General features: G+C 40.4%; 2 protein-coding genes across 5 annotated transcripts; both read right to left on the bottom strand.

Annotated features, from left to right (window-relative positions):
• Window positions 1-671: 671 nt before the first annotated feature.
• Window positions 672-2,175, bottom strand: si:ch211-81a5.8 (uncharacterized protein LOC560648 homolog). Of its 2 annotated transcripts, none has more exons than XM_039820291.1 (4): window positions 2,029-2,175; window positions 1,426-1,813; window positions 996-1,083; window positions 672-846 (listed from the first exon to the last, which is right to left on the bottom strand). In XM_039820291.1, exons 2-4 carry the CDS (start codon window positions 1,647-1,649, stop codon window positions 706-708), a joined length of 453 nt encoding a protein of 150 aa, XP_039676225.1. In that variant the 5' UTR covers window positions 1,650-1,813; window positions 2,029-2,175; the 3' UTR covers window positions 672-705. The 2 variants fall into 2 exon arrangements, with proteins under 2 accessions (XP_039676225.1, XP_039676226.1); XM_039820292.1 differs by having other exon boundaries at window positions 672-843; window positions 2,029-2,172.
• A 1,920-nt stretch (window positions 2,176-4,095) lies between these two features.
• clk2a (CDC-like kinase 2a) lies at window positions 4,096-20,034 on the bottom strand. Of its 3 annotated transcripts, none has more exons than XM_039820287.1 (13): window positions 19,766-20,034; window positions 18,310-18,497; window positions 17,863-18,145; window positions 16,064-16,154; window positions 15,115-15,181; window positions 12,869-12,985; window positions 12,394-12,560; window positions 11,386-11,480; window positions 10,900-11,029; window positions 10,221-10,303; window positions 9,796-9,875; window positions 9,582-9,672; window positions 4,096-5,882 (listed from the first exon to the last, which is right to left on the bottom strand). In XM_039820287.1, exons 2-13 carry the CDS (start codon window positions 18,495-18,497, stop codon window positions 5,694-5,696), a joined length of 1,581 nt encoding a protein of 526 aa, XP_039676221.1. In that variant the 5' UTR covers window positions 19,766-20,034; the 3' UTR covers window positions 4,096-5,693. The 3 variants fall into 3 exon arrangements, with proteins under 3 accessions (XP_039676221.1, XP_039676222.1, XP_039676223.1); XM_039820288.1 differs by lacking the exon at window positions 19,766-20,034 and adding an exon at window positions 19,048-19,070 and having other exon boundaries at window positions 4,272-5,882; XM_039820289.1 differs by lacking the exons at window positions 16,064-16,154; window positions 18,310-18,497; window positions 19,766-20,034 and having other exon boundaries at window positions 4,272-5,882; window positions 17,863-17,996.
• Window positions 20,035-20,434: the final 400 nt, after the last annotated feature.

The raw sequence follows: 20,434 nt of genomic DNA, 5'->3' as shown, positions 1-20,434 counted from the left end.
AAGCTGAATCTAAACTTTGCATAAAAGTTAAATATGTAGGTAGGTATGGCTAGATTTGGGGGAGACAGTATGTGGTATTATTACTGCTTTTGATGATCGGGTTGTAATTAAAGAACACTTCACATACACAAGCCAATACAATAGTGACACACAATCTTGAAATATGCTGTGAGATCGGAGCAGAAAAGGAACAATTCTGGACCGTCCACCAATGCGCAGAAATATTTTAACTACACAGTACAAATGCAGGTTTTTCGTTTTAGGGTCTTAGTTCTGCATGTCTTAAATGTATTCAGTAAAATACTGTCAATAAAATCACCTAATTGGTGTTTGTTGCACATAATTTTCTATTTATGTTGAATAAAATCCTTTAACCTGGATCAATAACATTGTAGTTATTCAAGATATAGAGAGATGCTCAATTTTATAACCCTCATTTCACAAAAACAAGTAGATTGTAATTGTACAGACTGATACAGAGTACAATCTGCAGAACAACCATCAAGGAACCAAGAACATGCATTAAACTTTCAAAAAAATCTAAAGAAATGAAGACAGTAAGCCAAATATGCTTGGCATTCCCCCCTTTTTCTTGGGTGAAAAAGGTGTGAACCTGTTATATTCAACTCAAATCATCTTTCGTCCTTCAAGTCTCTCAAGCATGAGCATCATTTAAACGGTTTGGTTGTCCTTTAATATTAGGTCTCACATGACTTTACACTGATCTCCACTGACAGGAGAAGATCCGTTGCTGCCTCCCAGCAGTCCGTCCAGACTGAGGCCTTGGAAAGCTCCGAAGAAGGAATCGTCCTTCACTGGGGCTGGTTTTTTGGCAGTCGGGGGCTGCTTGCATGTGAAAGAGGGTGAAGTATGGATTTGCATGTCAAACAAACAAATGTCATAAAAAGTCAATAGTATGAATGTCGTAGTAAAGTATAATAAAATAGTCATAGTATGCCGTAAAAAAAGTTCTATTTTATTGTTCACTCAATTACCCTTGGGAGGCAGTGGTGGCTCCTGAAGTAAGTCCCTCTGACCGTCCTTTCTGCGTTCTTCTTGGCCAGTATGTCTTGCTGTCGTTTCCTTTGGCAAACAGCACAGAGCAACATTAAACACAGGGACAAGCAGCTTAATCATGTGAGGAACAGCCTTAGCCTCATTAGGCCAAGTCTGTCTGGTCAAGAGTCTCAGCTGGATACCAGCACATTAACTCCATACTTCAATTTCTTCATCAGATATCACACAGTCAGAGAAGTATGAACACAATTCTTTAAAAAATAAAAAAAAGGAAAAAAATCCATCATTGGATGACAAAATATTACTATGACAGACTAGGCCTGCTTTAAAGCTGACGACTAAGAAAAACGTCAGATTTATTTGCCATTAATGAATGAGTTATACATAGAAATAAAATGGTTAACTTACCTTTCTTTCTTTAGTTCAGCCTGGTATATTCTGAGCCAGGAGTCCGGGACTTTCTGGCTGTTGCAGGGAAGACTTCTCCTCCTACTGACACTCTTCCTGCGGGTGAAGCTGCTCCTGCGGACAGACTGGCTGCCCTTGGCTGCTCTCTTGGTGGGGGGTTTCTTCTGTGAAACACAGCTGGTGAACTGCTTCAGAGGAGCACCCAGTGAAATTAGGGAATCCATTTCAAGAGCTGTTTCGTGCCGATGTCGTTTGTGTGGTGTAGCAGATGGGGTTTCCTAGGCTCTGTGACCGCACACAGGATTATACACTGATGTCTTGACTCTTCCAAAGTCCAGGACAAAACTCAGCGTTGTTGCTCTTCTAATTTAAAGAATGAGGCTTTTATCTGCAAATACAAATAACTATTATGCCCACTGATATCAGAATGTATTAACAGCAACATTTTCTAACGTTGCCTTCATTTCTTATATTATCAATTAAGAAAAAAGCAACTGAACATCATTTACCTAAATTTAAAGTTAGAGCATCGTAAGTATACTTTGTTTCTGTGCCAACGAACACACTACACTGTACATGCCTTAAAGAAACAATGGGACTCACCAGCAAGTAGTATCTCCTGTAGACACAATCAGGTGATAGTATGAAAGCTGTAAAGTGTAGAAGCCATTTGTTGCATTGCTTCCAGTACTTCAGCGTATGCACACGTAAACCCCTCTGCTCGGTCACCGTCTGCTCTTATTGGGATTTGACGGATGACCTCGCTGGTCTTCAAACAGGATTAACCAAAGACGTAAGAGATTATCTCATTAACATGAGAGCAGAGCCAAACAAACCTGCACAGAAAAACAGGTGCTTGTTGACATTGGATCTCTGAAAACAGCTCGTATAAACTTGACATTTACAGTTGGGAGCTGGACTTCAAATAGCCTGGTTGGTCTCAGTTCAAAAGTCATATTCTCAATTTCAGTAAAGAGCACATGTATAGTTTGTGTTTAAGAACAGTAACTGATGACTGACTAGCTGATGAGGTCAGTTGGTGACAGACAGATGGAGCGTCGACAGACTGAGAAGATGGAAGGTATGTGACGCAGAGAGGATTTTTGTTCTTTACCCCAAATCCATGAAGCTGCCCATTGACTGCAAACACTTAGCAACTGAGTTACAAACAGTGAATTGTTTATATATATATATATATATATATATATATATATATATTTCAAAACTACTGATTTCAATTCTATATTTGCAAATTTCTTGTTTACAACAATGCTAGAGTGCTGTAAGCACTATAATGTTAAGTCAAACAGCAAGCTTATATTATTAATCACATCTGCTCATAAATTATAGAATTTCTTCTCTGACCATCACACAGGATGGGACCACGGTTAAAATACCAACCAACCATAGTGGGCAACTGACCCAGACCATCAACCTCCAGGGTCCCAACATTGCTCCGTTAAATTAGGAACACTTTTAACCAAGTGGTAGTAGTTATAAATTATTTTAGGAAAAAAGTGGATGGAGGTTAATAAAGCAACGGTATGTTACAAACAGCTTTTGCCAGACAAGTTGGGCTCAGTATCAACACCTACAAAACACAAGTGATGTGTGTCAACTCCATCCCCACAGCACCCATCCTTGTTAATGAGGAACCACTTGAGTTTGTGGAAGCTTTCACCTCTGGGCAGTCTCATCAGTAAGGACAGCGGGGCATCTAAACACATTAAAGCAAAGCTGGGAAAGGCTCAGGGTGCCTTCTCCCAACTTCGTCCCATCTGGAGATCAAAACAACCTTAAAACGAAGATGCTCCTATATAACTGCAACGTAAAGTCTGTTGGAGGATGGAAATGTTCCATAATGGATGCCTCCGACGAACATGCCAGATCGTTTGGCCTACTAAGATCTCCAACAATTAACTGTACAAGAAAACGGGAAGCCGGAGAATCACCAAGGAGATTACGCACAGACGCCTGAGATGGCTAGGACATATGTTGAGGATGGAGCAGGACTGCATCACAAAAGTCACCTTAAGATGGACACCACCTGGCAAAAGAAAACCTGGAAGGCCCAGAACCACCTGGCGCAGAAATATGACACAAGAGTTGGAACAGATGAACTGGTCATGGGGAGAGGCCCAACATGCTGCCAGGGACCAAATGCAATGGAGAGTGCTCATTGAAGCCTGATGTCCCATAGCGGATGAAGAGGAGTAAGTAAATAAGTACGTTACCGACAGATGGGGAAGCTTTGGTGACGAAGCATCGATACACCTGTTGCAGGCTAGCAGATCTTCTGTGTTTCCCTCGCTTCCTGTCCTGACAGGGTGACAGCTGAGCTTCGGTTTTGGAAGGAAATTAAAAGAGATTAGTTTCCAAAAGAACTTAACTGACAAGAAATGAAAGGTAATAGGAAGCATACAATACCTGTACATGATGACCACCAAGAGGACTTACCAAACAAAAACAAAAGTAATTTCACAATTAAAACTAATATTTAGAGGTCCTTCAAGTAGTGAGAAAAAAAAAAAAAAAAAAGACCCATTTTGGAAACAAACCTCTAAACCTAGTGGTATACTGGTCTGCACACCAGAGCTACTTTCTAGAAAAACAATGAAGTGACAACTCTAATGGTTGTCACTTTGTCAATAAGTTAATATGTTAATTTCCTGCAAGCAATAGGTTTTTTATTCATTTTAAAGACCAATTAATGAGTTCACCTTAAATAGAACAACGTAGACACCATGTTCGACATTCACTTACACATTTCAGACATGCCTCTGACTTTATGCACATCATCCAGCAGTGGCTTTAGTCAGTGAGGTAAGAGATGGACTCAGACACAGTGATGGTATTTAAAGACAGAATGCCTCCCTTTAGCTACCAGAGGCCCGAACCGATACTGAGAGCCCCATAAGCCTTTGGTAAGGAGGACTTAACTTTAATTCTACACAATCTTACATATATACAGTTTTATACGCTTTAATTTCATACAAAAAAAACCAAGTCATGTACAGGTGGGGGTGGGGACTATGACCTATTGGAACTCAAAATAAATACAAACAGGAGTTGTGTGTGGCTCATTGGCAACCACTTGGAGCTGTGTGCTTAACCTCAATGGAGAGACTTCGGGTCTGACCAAAACACACATGGGAAAGGCAGTGTATGTTTTTTTGTGTTTAAAAATATGCAAGAATGTTCCCATGACTAATGCTGAACTACTAAGAAGTCACTGAGCAAAACAGGAATATGGACCTGTCACCCACACCATCCCACCCCAACACATATACACACACACACACACACACACACACACACACACACACACACACACACACACACACACACACACACACACACACACACACACACACACACACACACACACACACACACACACTCAGAAAGCATGGCATAACATAAACACATCTATCAATAAGATCTGTGTGTGTGTGTGTGTGTGTGTTGTCCATTATCATCTTATTGGCAAAAAATAACAGACCTAATAGACCAAGAGATTAAGGGCAAAAATCTTTGTGAGGGATCTCTTTTTTTTTTTAAAGACGTAAAAAAAGAAACATGAAAAATGATATGCAACACAAGTGCTCACTTAACAAAAACTTGAAACTGCTGGAGATACTTGCAATTTCAAAGGAAATATGATATTCAATTTGAATGATTTGGTGTTAGCATAATAGAATATCTTGCATGTCTTCATGTTATGTGGGTGAGGACTTGTGCTGCATATACAGCTCTCTCTCCTTTTTTCCCTTTCCTTGACTTCAGAATCAGAAGACATTTCTTCTCTAAAACTGAGTTTTTGTGTAACCGGTTTTGTAGTGCTTATTTCCTTATAAAAAAGGGGAATTATTTTCTTTACATGCTGATGAAAATAATGGACGGACGGAAAGGAAGCAGGTAGTTCAGAAGTCAAAGGAAGACAGGAGCTGCATAGAGGGCTACTTTGGGTACAATCTTCCATTTGAGATTTTTGACCACTATTGAGGCTGTGGCAGCTAGAAAATAACTCTTTCCAACTCTTTTCCTGTCTTTTGTGGGTATTTTGGTCTCTCTGCTGCAAAAACATGCCTCATGTGGCTGCAGAGGTGGACGTCAGAGGGGTAGGATGGAGGAGCAAGAAGTTAAGGTGTCCATGCTTTGACAAACGACAGAAAACATCCAAAGCCCCGATTAATTTAACAGTTCACCTGCTCCACATATAAAAAGACTTGATCTTCTCTGTCATTCAGTCTTTGGAGGCTCATAGGTCACCGGCTGATGTCCCGGTTGCCCTCCCAGTTCTTGCTGCTCCCTGCCTCGCTAATCGCTCCATTCTCAAAGAAAGGGTGTTTGAGGGAGTCAGCCAGAACGAGCCTCTTCGAGGGCTCATACTCCAACATGCTTTCAATAAGGTCAAACAGCTGGTGGTGTTCCTCCGCCTCCGAAAGCAAGTACCGCTGACAGGGGGAAAAGAAACAATAAAGATTAAGAGGAATACTGAAAGACACAGACACAGTTTTCACTTTTCAGCCCTGTTAATAGAGGTGGTACGGTTCATGAATTTGTTGAAATCAAATCATCAATGTCTTCCCTCTTGCTGTATCAAAATCTCACCTAGCTTTCCTCAGAGATGGTCCCAATAATGTGCTTAAAGTCAAATTCCGTTCGTGCATGATTACAAGATAGAACTATGTTTTAATACTGTATCCTACATTGTGGATAATTAAGCTATATATCATATGGTGAAGTATATTTCTGGAGTGTTAAAGATTAAAGAAAAAAATAACAAGAACCGTACAGAACCGAAAACCGTGACCCTAAAACCGTGATAAGAACCGAACCGTGGGTTTTGTGAACTGTACCACCCCTACCTGTTGTGGTACAGTGGGGCAAAAAAGTATTTAGTCAGCCACCAATTTTGCAAGTTCTCCCACTTAAAAAGATGAGAGAGGCCTGTAATTTTCATCATAGGTACACTTCAACTATGAGAGACAAAATGAGAAGAAAAACAAATCCAGAAAATCACATTGTAGGATTTTTAATTAACCAATTGGTAAATTCCTCGGTAAAATAAGTATTTGGTCACCTACAAACAAGCAAGATTTCTGGCTCTCACAGACCTGTAAATTCTTCTTTAAGAGGCTCCTCTGTCCTCCACTCGTTACTTGTATTAATGGCACCTGTTTGAACTTGTTATCAGTATAAAAGTAACCTGTCCACAACCTCAAACAGTCACACTCCAAACTCCACTATGGCCAAGACCAAAGAGCTGTCAAAGGACACCAGAAACAAAATTGTAGACCTGCACCAGGCTGGGAAGACTGAATCTGCAATAGGTAAGCAGCTTGGTGTGAAGAAATCAACTGTGGGAGCAATTATTAGAAAATGGAAGACATACAAGACCACTGATAATCTCCCTCGATCTGGGGCTCCACGCAAGATCTCACCCCGTGGGGTCAAAATGATCACAAGAACGGTGATCAAAAATCCCAGAACCACACGGGGGGACCTAGTGAATGACCTGCAGAGAGCTGGGACCAAAGTAACAAAGGCTACCATCAGTAACACACTACGCCGCCAGGGACTCAAATCCTGCAGTGCCAGACGTGTCCCCCTGCTTAAGCCAGTACAGTGCCTTGCGAAAGTATTCGGCCCCCTTGAACGTTTCGACCTTTTGCCACATTTCAGGCCTCAAACATAAAGATATAAAACTGTAATTTTTTGTGAAGAATCAACAACAAGTGGGTCCCAATTATGAAGTGGAACGAAATTCATTGGCTATTTCAAACTTTTTTAACAAATAAAAAACTGAAAAAGTGGGCGTGCAAAATTATTCAGCCCCTTTACTTTCAGTGCAGCAAACTCTCTCCAGAAGTTCAGTGAAGATCTCTGAATGACCCAATGTTGACCTAAATGACTAATGATGATAAATAGAATCCAGCTGTGTGTAATCAAGTCTCCGTATAAATGCACCTGCTCTGTGATAGTCTCAGAGGTCCGTGTAAAGCGCAGAGAGCATCATGAAGAACAAGGAACACACCAGGCAGGTCCGAGATACTGTTGTGGAGAAGTTTAAAGCCGGATTTGGATACAAAAAGATTTCCCAAGCTTTAAACATCCCAAGGAGCACTGTGCAAGCGATAATATTGAAATGGAAGGAGTATCAGACCACTACAAATCTATGAAGACCCGGCCGTCCCTCTAAACTTTCAGCTCATACAATGAGAAGACTGATCAGAGATGCAGCCAAGAGGCCCATGATCACTCTGGATGAACTGCAGAGATCTACAGCTGAGGTGGGAGACTCTGTCCATAGGACAACAATCAGTCGTATACTGCACAAATCTGGCCTTTATGGAAGAGTGGCAAGAAGAAAGCCATTTCTTAAAGATATCCATAAAAAGTGTCGTTTAAAGTTTGCCAAAAGCCACCTGGGAGACACACCAAACATGTGGAAGAAGGTGCTGTGGTCAGATGAAACCAAAATCGAACTTTTTGGCAACAATGCAAAACGTTATGTTTGGCGTAAAAGCAACACAGCTCATCACCCTGAACACACCATCCCCACTGTCAAACATGGTGGTGGCAGCATCATGGTTTGGGCCTGCTTTTCTTCAGCAGGGACAGGGAAGATGGTTAAAATTGATGGGAAGATGGATGGAGCCAAATACAGGACCATTCTGGAAGAAAACCTGATGGAGTCTGCAAAAGACCTGAGACTGGGACGGAGATTTGTCTTCCAACAAGACAATGATCCAAAACATAAAGCAAAATCTACAATGGAATGGTTCACAAATAAACATATCCAGGTGTTAGAATGGCCAAGTCAAAGTCCAGACCTGAATCCAATCGAGAATCTGTGGAAAGAACTGAAAACTGCTGTTCACAAACGTTTCCATCCAACCTCACTGAGCTCGAGCTGTTTTGCAAGGAGGAATGGGCAAAAAATGTCAGCTCTCGATGTGCAAAACTGATAGAGACATACCCCCGCGCGACTTACAGCTGTAATCGCAGCAAAAGGTGGCGCTACAAAGTATTAACTTAAGGGGGCTGAATAATTTTGCACGCCCACTTTTTCAGTTTTTTATTTGTTAAAAAAGTTTGAAATAGCCAATGAATTTCGTTCCACTTCATAATTGGGACCCACTTGTTGTTGATTCTTCACAAAAAATTACAGTTTTATATCTTTATGTTTGAGGCCTGAAATGTGGCAAAAGGTCAAAAAGTTCAAGGGGGCCGAATACTTTCGCAAGGCACTGTACATGTCCAGGCCCGTCTGAAGTTTGCTAGAGAGCATTTGGATGATCCAGAAGAGGATTGGGAGAATGTCATATGGTCAGATGAAACCAAAATAGAACTTTTTGGTAAAAACTCAACTCGTCGTGTTTGGAGGAGAAAGAATGCAGAGTTGCATCCAAAGAACACCATACCTACTGTGAAGCATGGGGGTGGAAACATCATGCTTTTTTTGCAAAGGGACCAGGACGACTGATCCGTGTAAAGGAAAGAATGAATGGGCCATGTATCGTGAGATTTTGAGTGAAAACCTTCCATCAGCAAGAGCATTGAAGATGAAACGTGGCTGGGTCTTTCAGCATGACAATGATCCCAAACACACCGCCCGGGCAACGAAGGAGTGGCTTCGTAAGAAGCATTTCAAGGTCCTGGAGTGGCCTAGCCAGTCTCCAGATCTCAACCCCATAGAAAATCTTTGGAGGGAGTTGAAAGTCCGTGTTGCCCAGCGACAGCCCCAAAACATCACTGCTCTAGAGGAGATCTGCATGGAGGAATGGGCCAAAATACCAGCAACAGTGTGTGAAAACCTTGTGAAGACTTACAGAAAACGTTTGACCTCTGTCATTGCCAACAAAGGGTATATAACAAAGTATTCAGATGAACTTTTGTTATTGAGCAAATACTTACTTTCCACCATAATTTGCAAATAAATTTATTAAAAATCCTACAATGTGATTTTCTGGATTTTATTTACTCCTTTTGTCTCTCATAGTTGAAGTGTACCTTTGATGAAAATTACAGGCCTCTCTCATCTTTTTAAGTGGGAGAACTTGCAAAATTGGTGGCTGACTAAATACTTTTTTGCCCCACTGTATTAATTAATATTTCTTCCTTTTCCGCTCCCCGTCCGCCCATCTTACCCGCAAGGGTTTGCAGTTTTCTCTGACGTATTTCCCCGCTGAGGAGCTTTCGTCCCAGTCCAGACGGCCACGATAGAAATACTTCTGCTTCCTGAGAGGACACCGTTCAATGTGAGCAGTGTTCAAGTGTGTGAATGCTGTTTTCTATATAAAAAGGGTTATTAATGTGTGTTGCAGGCACTTTTATCACTTTGGTGTGTTTGTGTTCTCTCACCTCGTTTTACGAATCATCCTAGAGGGCACTGGTCCCAGGATTCTCTCCATCATTGCCAAATGCTCCCTGTTGTCATGAGTCTAAAAGAAATATGAGTAACACAACCATGATTCAGCAGGAAAGAAGAACAGACAGAGAGGAAGAGACTAATTCAGAAGGTCAACTACTGGTTCTGCTGCTACATATAGTGTGTCAAAGACGCAGTCAGAGCTCACAAATGACACCAAGGGTTAATCCCTACCAGATTGACACGTGCCATGTGCACGCTTTATGTTTCACTGTTTGGTAAGATACAGGCCAAGTTATTAATATCAAAGTAGAAAAGTCCTTAAAGCCCTAAAGTAGTCCTTCAGTAATTGGCCTAAAATTCTAATTTGAATGAGGTCTGGCAGCAGCCTGTTGGCAGCAGCGGGGTGCCATTGTACCTGAAACAAGGTGAAGCCCAGGTAGTACTCAAACAGGATACAGCCAATGCTCCAAACGTCGCAGGGATGGCTCCATCCCAACTCTGCAGGACGAAAACATGTATCGAATAAAACATCTACAAAAATGTGTCATATGTGGAGACTACTCCAGGCTGCGTTTAATGCTTCACCCAAAAGCATTAAACCCAAAATTATTTAAATGACTCAGCATTTAAGCTACATAGGGCAATCCAGTTTAAGGCATAAATACCATGTGCTTCCAAGAAGAGATTAGAACCTAGAGGGCAATAATTCATAGACTAAAACCAGTGTGTTAATTTGTACTACTTTGACACTGACTTGCAGTAGTACTGTTGTTAATATGTGAATCTGCTGAATCAGGAGAGGAGGCCTTTAAATGCTTTTCAACAGAGGAATGCTGTGCTTGTTTTAACAGGTAGAACGCAGCCTGTGTGTAAAAGAACATGCAGGGAAATCTTTGGTCTACAAAGCTAAGTAGGAAGAACACCTGACTTGTGCCGACTAAAACAGACAGGTGTTCATCTCCAAACCGGATTCTCTGTTGAATGTCTGGACCTATTTTTATTTGAACTGTGATAGTTTGAAATATTCATAAAATCCTTTCTGAGAAATAGTGTTTTTAATGAAAGTATGGCGCAGAGCCTATAGACATCCTCACCTAGTATGACCTCGGGAGCACGGTAATGCCGCGTGGACACAATGGTGCTGTGGTGCTCGTGGTCAAAAGTGGCACTGCCAAAGTCCACCACACGTACTGCCGTGCTCTTAACAGTCCGCTCTTCTCGCTTCTGCAAGAAAGAAAACAGTGTTGTTGTTTTTTCATTGCTTTGATGGACTCTCCTACAAGGTATTATGTTAATTGGGTCTGTAAGTAGTGCTGTTTTACAGAAAATTACAGCAGTTTCTTTTGTTTTTCCTCCATACTGCAGCTGTGGGTATTTCATATTTATTCTTGAGACATCTAAGCAATATCTACTGGCAACATTTCCTTTTTTTTTTTTTATATATATATATATATATATATATATATATATATATATATATATATATATATATATATAGTACCTTTTAAAACAGACAAATACAATATAACAACAGAAAACCAAACAGTAAGACCAGACAAAGGCATTCTACAGCATCTTACCTTCTCTACATTGAAGGACATTGTGAAGTCTGAGTTGACAAATAGGATGTTTTCAGGCTTCAGATCTGTGTGTGTCAGCTTACTGTCATGGAGATCTATGGAGGAAAAAAAAAAAAAAAACGCATGAGTAAATTGGTTATTTAGTCTTCATTTTTGCCAGTAAATGAACACAATGCATCTTCTAATCATGCAGTGTGCTGATCTAAATTCCTTCAGATTAGATGAGACAACATTAATGCGGAGTATGATGATGATGATGATGATGATGATGATGATGGGTAATAATAATAAAAAACATGAGAAATAGTACAAATCCACAGAATACATATACAGTAGATACTAAAATTCGAGACTGTAAATTGGAATAAAAAGACCTAGCCAGGAATTCTTCATGACGGAATCATTAATAGACACTCCACTGCCTGGCCTTTGGCGCTATAATGCCCTCATGTGGCTACAGGCTGTCTACCAAAAACAACAGAGGCTTTCAGTCCAGTCACTCAATTTGAAAGCAACTGATGACACATTTTGAGTGAGGGTGCATTTGTTGGAAAACTACTTATATTATAAAAAGGTGTATCTTATCTTATTTTAGAGACATTAAGACAAAAAAACTAAGACAAAAACATACAAGTTCAAGTTATGAGAGCCTCTGTCTACAGTGAACATGCTAAATTGGTTGCTTTTACTTGTTAGCAATATTTTGAGATTTATATTTACATATACATAGTCTTTTGGTGGGGGCTATCTGTAGGAGGGCAGGGAATAAGGTGTGTTTTAGTAATCTTCACAGTTTATAATATCATGAAGCTGCACCCCGAGTTCAGTTGTTTTCTGCAGACCAACTCAGGTCTTTCTCCACGATATAAATATCTTATAATCATTCATCCATCATTGGCATCTTAAATTTAACTACAGTTGAATTCTTTATATTAAGTTTATTTTGTACTAAAACCAAATACAGGACATAGAAAAGAAAAAAAAAACGAAAAAAAATAAAAAACTTACACTTCACAGCGAGACAGATTTGGTAGGCCATGTGTCTGACCTGACCAATTGAGTAGGGCAGGTAGTTGTTTTCCTTTAGAAAGTCGAAGGTGCTGAGAGCTAGCAGCTCAAAGGAGATACACATGTGACCGTGGTAGTCAAACCAGTCATACATCTGTACACACAGGCTGCAAGATAAACAGGATACAGGAGGTTTGAGAGTGATGTGGTGCATCATTTAGCTTCAGCTAAATCTAATATTTGTAGAGAGTAATGTAGCACAACATTTCTTGGTAACTGTCTAAAGCTTCCAGGTAAGGTAAGGTTTTTATCAAACATGAGCAAAACAGTGTTAGTGACACTTTATGTCAGTACTGGTGAAATTTTAGGTTCATCGCCCAGTTCTGATAAGGAAAATGGTGTTGGTTCAGGCAGCGTTACTTATAGGTAAGAAATTCATTTAAATGCAGTGCCACAATACTCAGTCAGAACTCACAATTTGTTATCAGGGTCCTTTTCATTGATCTTCTCTAGTACATTTATCTCCAGGCGAGCTGCTTCCTTGTACTTCTCCACATTTTTGATAATTTTCAGAGCAACATGGGCTCCTCCCCTGTAAAATATAAGATGATATGAAGCCAAAAACGGAGGATATAAAACACAAAACATGCATTACATTTGTATGTAAACCTCACTTTGGGGACTAGATGCCCCGGAAAAGGGCCTGACTGAATTGAGGACACAAAAGCGACATGATTTAAGTTTACGGTAATAACACAACACTTAATAATATGCAGCTAATTCTCTGATATCAATATCATTCATATGGTGGAGATATGAGAAGACCCTCCTTGCTATAAGCATCTTATCAATAGGGTTGGGTACCGAAACCCTTGTTCCACTATGGTACCGGTTCCTACACAAACTGTAGTATTCGGACCGGATTAGAACGCAAATTTTGGTTCCTCATTTCGGTTCCGACTGAAATATTTCCCCTCTGTCGCTCCAGACAGCGGCAGACTCTTTTTTCTTTCTCCCTTTTCTGCCGAGTGGCGCATGTGTCCGCTCGCGGTGTGAAGCGTGTGTCCGCGCTATTCTGAGACATGCACTCTACAATCCCTGCCGATAGACGTCTTTTTGTACACGCTCTGATACTGACGTAAAAATATCACACTTATTCTGTAGTCTACCGTTAGCTAGCTACCGTAAATGTAGGCTACTTTTAAAATGGCATATTTTCCCTCTGGGCTCACCAAAACGGACGTGAAAGCATATTAACCATTCACTGACTGCACGGGATCGCTAGTAAACATGTTACACTTACTCTGCAAGTCTATCGTTCAGGACAAGAGCCTGTAGCCTGGTGGTGGGGGAGGCGAGACAGCCTCCCCAAATTGTCTGCCCTTTCAAACTCCTACCTGGTTGTGTACAGACCTCTTGGACACCGTCTGAGAGAGTTTTCTCCTATGCAGTAGGCCTACATGCCATAAGTCAGGAGAGGTGTAGTATCTTGCCAGATAAGGCAAATATGGTCATTTTTATGCAAAAGAACGGCTAAAGTTTGAAGCTGGTTGGCATACCAACTCAACATTTATTTTGTTGTTACTTGTTAATAGTGTAACTGTTATTTGTTAAATTATTGTAGTTGTGTGTTAGGTGACTTAGGTTTACTTATTATATATTTAAGTACGTTAAAACGTTAATATATTGTTAAATTGAAATAATTTTCAATTTAAAAAAAAAAACTCCATAAAAAGCCTTTCTTTTATGTCATTTTTCAAGAATTGGTTTAGGACTCGGAATCGTTTTAAAAGTACCTGTTCGGCATCGGAATCGTAAAAATCCAAACGGTACCCAACCCTACTTATCAATGCAAGTTCAGTTGGTGAATAGACATGAACAAATCTGTGTCACTTTTTAAGGCCCTGCCCATGAAAATGAACTTGCTTGATGCACATTTCTAGCACTATCACAAGACAATAAATCTTCCATTATGAATCTAACAGGGAGAGGGCACACGGTCACTAGAGATAGTCAGATACCATTTTTTGCTTCCCGATACCGATTCTGATACCTGAACTTGCGTATCGGCAGATACAGAGTACCGATCCGATACCAGTGTGTCATATATTTTATTATGTTTTAACAACTGTATACTACTATCCCTGTATGGATGTGATATTATTTATATCTTTGTTGTCAGTCTGGCTCAGGTTAAACTCTTTGTGAAACATGAACAAATACAAACAATGAATGCCGTAGAACTTTTTATTATCCAGTATGTTTTGACAGAACATAAATAAACTACTTAACGTAGATTTTCTTTAGGGCTTTATTACGTGGTATCGCATCGGCGAATAAACTCCAGTACTTCCCGATACCAGCGTTTTAGGTAGTATCAGAGCCGATACCAATTCTGGTATCGGAACATCTCTAACGGTCACATGAGGCTAAGATACAGCAAAGCTAACTCGCCTGCAGTAGGTTGCACCATGTTATCAACACAGACAGCAGGGGGAAAACAGAACCTTTGAAGCTGTGGACAACCTGAGGTTTTTAAATTCAAAAACAGCCACGAAACAGTAGTAATCAATAGTAAAAGGTGGATGTTAACTACTCTTGTTCTAGTCTCATTTGGCTCAAGTCTAACCCCTGAGAGGCATGACACAAGCACACTTGTTTCTAAAAATCAAACAGTGAGCATTGGACAGTTGGTTTTCTTCAGTGTTAACTGATACATACCTGCGATGGTCAATGCACTGCATCACCCTCCCAAAAGTGCCTTCCCCCAAAGTGCTGACAATCTCATCTGCAACACAACACAGAAAGAAAAGGAAGAGAGAGGGAGGGCGGGGAAAGAAAGAACAGAAGCATTAGACATGTGGACTTAAGCAGGAATACATAATGCAAAGGTGCAGACAGGCGTATCAATTCTAGCGCCCATCCCCTTTTCAAATGGCTGCCTATTCAATCTGGCAGGTTTGAAACACTTTGAGGTAATCTATGATAATTAAAAACATAGCACTATAATACATGTGAAGAAAATAAGGGAGCAAATGTTATGCCCTCCCTTCCTTTGATGACCAATTTGCAGCCATCGAAAATAATGTCACACCCTTTTCAAGATGTGGCTGTCTTTGCCCAAAAGGACACAGGGGTATTGTGTAAAACTGAAAAAATGATTAGTATTTCTACTAAATATTGCATGACCCTGAAAATGACAAACGTGTTAAACTAACTGTCTAAAAGGTGTGCTGGTTGTACGAGGAAAATATTAAATAAGTGATGTGCATGTTAGACGTCTACTAAAAAAAGAAAAGAAAATCCCTGAAACCCTCATAGCGGAAAATAGCTATCTTAAGTTACAGATTTAGAACTGTAACTGAGTTTTAATCTGAAACGCAACAGAGACAAACATCTGCAAATGTGATTCTATGTTTAGGAGAGTCAAGTAACCTGTGAAACATAGAAAATGCTCCACAGCTTAAAATCCTAGAACAAAAAAGGAGAAGGTATCTAAAGTCCCTCTCAAAATCTTCAACATTCTTGCAATCCACCCTGCTATTTCAGCTAGAGCGAAGACCATTCTAGCAAGGCATCACCATCATCAGGCACTCCCATGTCATGTAAATGCTCTATGCTTTAATACTCATATGGAGAATGGTTACGATAGAGTAGTGGCAGTGAGTACATCTCTCTTGTAGGACGTCCCCACTCCGACAGATCAGGTGCCCTTCCTCGTCGTCCCTCACACTCAGTGCCCTCGTCCGGCTGTCACTCCGCTGTTTTCACACCCAAACCGCCATCAGCAGGTCACGACACGACCAGAGGGAACAGGGGGTTTTCAGGGGCAGCCGCAGCCATGGCGTCAAGCCGCACAGGTAGACGAGGAGGGAAGAGGAGGGTGATGTTGGTGGTAGTTGTGGTTGTAGGTGGGTTTGGTGGTCATGGGGCGATTCACGCATGACAGCACGTGAAGGAAATATATAACGATAGGGATATAGTGCAAGGGAACAAGTCAAAGATTACATGTTGTCCTCTGCTCCTCTCCCCCCCGCTACCTTTAAACCACAGCTGCTTACAAACAAGGAAGCAACTGGCATATCCATTCATCAACGCAAAAACCAATTAAAACAGTAATATAATTCAAAACTTATCAGGTTGACTTTTCAGATTAAACAAGATGGAAAATAAAATGAGGACCATATGTAATCAAGCAGGAAATATTTAAAGATAACCCCAACATATATACTACATCAAATTCCATCCCTTGCTTACTTAAATGTATACTACTTAAGACACGTGTGGTTGAAAATAACCCACACAAAAATGCATTTTAACAAATCTAAGAGATTTTAAATGTCATAAATAAATGTCAAATAAATTCTAACAAAAATATGTGTTTTATTTAAGTCTAAATTTTGCACAGTGCTTGGTAGAACATTTTCACTTTTTTCAGTGGCCAACCAACTTTTACCACAGGCATTAAGGCTTTTTACAAAAGAACTAACAACATACAATATAAAATGTTATGAAAGGTAGGACACGAATTGTGAGTAGTGACCAGGTGTAACTAGACTTTCAAAAAGGAAAAGGTCGGAAAACTGTGATGGGCGTGTATCTAAAGAGCATCAAGAATAAGTGGTTGATCATTAATGAAAACTACTGAAAAAGTATTTGGACAAAAATGAAAATGCTCTGCCAAAAAAAAAAAATGCCCATAAAGCTCAACAGTGTGGTTCCAGAAGTGAAAATGGAAAAATAATTGATTATTAGCCATCCAAGGTAGACTTACCACGAGCTATGAGATTGCGAAACGATGTTTCAAGCCCCTGTAGAAGCCACAAGTCCGTATGAAATCAACCTTGTTTTACGAAAAGCATGTTTTATTCACAATGTCATGGAGAAGCACTACACTACCCACAATCCTAACAGCGACATCTCTGATTGGTGGAGCTCGCTGTGTCAATGAAAATGTTTACTGCATCCGCAAACCCACAAATAGCTATAGCGAGCTGCTAACACAGAAGTCTAGGATTGTTCATGTACACGCAGTCTTGTACCTCTGCCCTTTGTCATTTTTAAAATGTTCTTTTGCGCCGAATCAAATGTTTTATGGTCACGATTCATCCCGTAGCTGGTTGGATTGGTTCATGGCTTAAAACTCTTTATATAAGCCTTTTATGAAATGTTAATGGAGATATTGAATGGGGAAAATCAGCTCCGGAACCAAAGCTGTTCAAAAAGTGGGCGGTCACTGTTGAGCTCTATTTAAGCAAAACCCACCTAAACAAAAAAGTTAAACAAAACCGCTCTGAAAAAAAACGAAAAACAAATCATAAAGATTTTACTACTTACCAATTCCAGGGGCTGTGGAGAATAAATGGTTAGAGAAAGACAGAGACAGAAAGAGCTGAGTGGAAGAGACAGAGATGGAAGGAGAGAGGATGAGGAGAGTTACAACACAATCTCAGGACTGGCTGTACTCACCGAGGAGGATGGGCTATAGGACCTGGTTCTACGCCGCCTTCGTTTGTGCTTACGCCTGCTGCCTTTCCGCCGATACGACTCATCCCGTTCGCGCCCCCTCTCGCGGCCACGTCGGTAGTCGTACATGTTTGGGGAGAAGTCGCGTGGATAGTAACTTTCAGCTGCTCCATGTGGCTCCCTTTCTCTGTCGCGATCTTTATCTCGGCTCTGATCCAAGCGTCTGTATCCCTCGTATCTTCGGTCAAATGGCCGGTTCTCCGTAGAGCGATTGTCATAGCTACGACTGAATCAGGACAGAGGCATATGTTGAAACCAAAAGACTGGCAACCAACTAAACCCACAAAAAAGATCTGCAGAGTCGGTACTTGTGGTAGAAAATTACTGAAATGTATGCGTAAAATTGCAGCGTAACAAACCAAATAAATCTCAATGTACACACAAACATACCTCCTTGAGCGTACAAAGCTTCCTTCCTGTCTTTGTCCCCGTCCCCTTCTGTCTCGGTCTCTGTCGCTGCTGGAGGAGTAAGAAGGCGATCTTCTGTGCCGGTGTCTTCGCCCTCTGTCTCTGTAACGGTCTTGGTAGCTGCTTCTACTGTCTCTGTCTGAAGACGTGTACCGTCTAGTGTGAGGCATCTAGTGGATCATTAGGACAAACAAAACATTAAGATTTGTTCTATAAAATACCCTTTAAAAGCGCATATAAATGCTTGTGAATTAAAAACCACAGGGAACAATTATAGGAGATCCCTTTTTTACATTTACATCTGTTCACAATTTTTTTTTCTTGCCAAACATTCTTTTCATTGGGACAGCTGTCCAATGCCAGACTTAGTCATGGATGTATAGTTGTAGGAGTCAGTAGGAGGAACAGTTGTAGTAAACACAGAAACACATTGGATCCAAAACGAACTGAATAAGCAGCCTCATTTTTTAATCACACGCATTCTACTGCATGTGAAGACAAACGTTAACTTCACTGTTCAATAAAGCTGCCCTTGAAGAAAAAACACATGGCTCCTTAAAATTAGATAGAATGGGCTGATTGACAACAACAGCTTAGGAAACAAATTTGTTTAGTTTTTTAAACTTGGTTGTGTAGGAGACCTAACGTTACATTTAAATACAACCACAGAACCACACAGTTAAACACTCCAACTTTTACGATGATCCAGATAAAGCATACCGCCAATAAATATGTGCAAAAATAGCTGCAGCTAGACAGACTGTTGAAGCAGGCCTCGACGTAACGTTACGTGAACGGAGAAATGTGATTAAATGCGGCGAAGTATTTTTATAACGCTGTTGATTGATCCTAATTAACTATTAACAACCCACCACAGATAAGCTTAACACCGCTTCAAACGATTGTAAACATACTAACGTTAATTGGCTGTAACGTAACGTTGTCATTGTACGACTACTAGCGTAGCTAGCTAAATGATACCGGTAACGTTATGCCATTACCAATTAAGTTTTAACATTAACTAAGCTAACGATCGACCCATAACAAAACAGAGTTCCCAGTTCCTAATGCTAACGTTAAAACTGTTTCTTCTACCATGCAGCTAACATTAAGACGATGGGTTAGTGACACTGCTGTTAAAGCTATTAAAACATTAACGTTACGCTCTGTGACATTAAGTACCATCACTCAATATTTTTCAAACACCAACATATTAACAGCCAAATAGCTTTGAACTAAAACCAGTTGGTATAAGGAGCGACGTACTGGTGGTTAGCATGCTCTGCTAGCAACATTAGCTAATGTAAATACTTTGACCGCCATCTTAGCCTAGCTACGTTTGTCAATTAGCAAAACAGATACTTTCCCTAGCTGCTGTACTAACCGTTTGGTCGGAATGTGTCTTACTTAACAGCTCGTATATAACATTTAACGTTACCGTTTTAGCAGCGAGGCCTGTACGTTTGTCCCACAAGAAATCCGTGGTTGCGTTCCAGTTTTCTCTTTTACCGTCTCGCTAGCCCGATGTTCAAAGCTCTGTTGCCAGCAAGGAGCCAGCTTTTTTTTGCTGCTGCCTTCGCTGTACGCTAGTTCTGGTTCATACTGGTGGTTCTACGCCTCCCTGCACCGAGGAAGTAACGTTAATACAGTCCTGCATGTAACGTTACTAACAACTGCAGATGACTAGCGCAATGCACTGAACCTGCTGCAAGTCATAACTAAATCATATTTTTAACAATCAAAATGGCGTGTTTGCTAAGTTTTGAGTTAATATATATTGTGACTGAAAGCTATATCCTTAGCCCGATCATTATTCATATTTTTATTAAAAGCTGTAATCTATAAGACTTTCATTTAAATAAATATCTGTTAAGTCAGTATCTATCGCAGGAGGTGACACAATGGTCATTGAGCCCATGGCCCACTGATGAAAGTATTGTAATATTTATACATTTGCAGTATTACCAACTGAGTGTCTGGCGTGACACATAGCTCCAGTTGATACACACAAAATGGAACTATGCACATCATTCTGAAGACTGCACACACAAAACTCGGCTTTTCAAATATCAATAAATATTTTTGATTAAAATTAGTGGTTATGTTG

Source organism: Perca fluviatilis, chromosome 13 (assembly GCF_010015445.1).
Source record: "Perca fluviatilis chromosome 13, GENO_Pfluv_1.0, whole genome shotgun sequence".
In the NCBI taxonomy this organism is placed as follows: domain Eukaryota; kingdom Metazoa; phylum Chordata; class Actinopteri; order Perciformes; family Percidae; genus Perca; species Perca fluviatilis.
The sequence above is the reverse complement of the archived record's forward strand: the minus strand, read 5'-3'. Positions and strand labels throughout refer to the sequence as shown.

What these genes read in the sequence shown, in the direction of transcription:
- clk2a (XM_039820287.1), bottom strand. Translation starts at nt 18,497, where the DNA reads ATGCCTCACACTAGACGGTACACGTCTTCAGACAGAGACAGTAGAAGC. An exon ending in AGCTTTGTACGCTCAAGGAG is followed by an intron (nt 18,146 to 18,309) that starts GTATGTTTGTGT and finishes GTCCTGATTCAG; the next exon opens with TCGTAGCTATGACAATCGCT. An exon ending in AATCTGTCTCGCTGTGAAGT is followed by an intron (nt 11,481 to 12,393) that starts GTAAGTTTTTTA and finishes TTTCCTCCATAG; the next exon opens with ATCTCCATGACAGTAAGCTG.
- si:ch211-81a5.8 (XM_039820291.1), bottom strand. Translation starts at nt 1,649, where the DNA reads ATGGATTCCCTAATTTCACTGGGTGCTCCTCTGAAGCAGTTCACCAGC. An exon ending in GCTGAACTAAAGAAAGAAAG is followed by an intron (nt 1,084 to 1,425) that starts GTAAGTTAACCA and finishes TGTTTGCCAAAG; the next exon opens with GAAACGACAGCAAGACATAC. An exon ending in GCCACCACTGCCTCCCAAGG is followed by an intron (nt 847 to 995) that starts GTAATTGAGTGA and finishes TTCACATGCAAG; the next exon opens with CAGCCCCCGACTGCCAAAAA.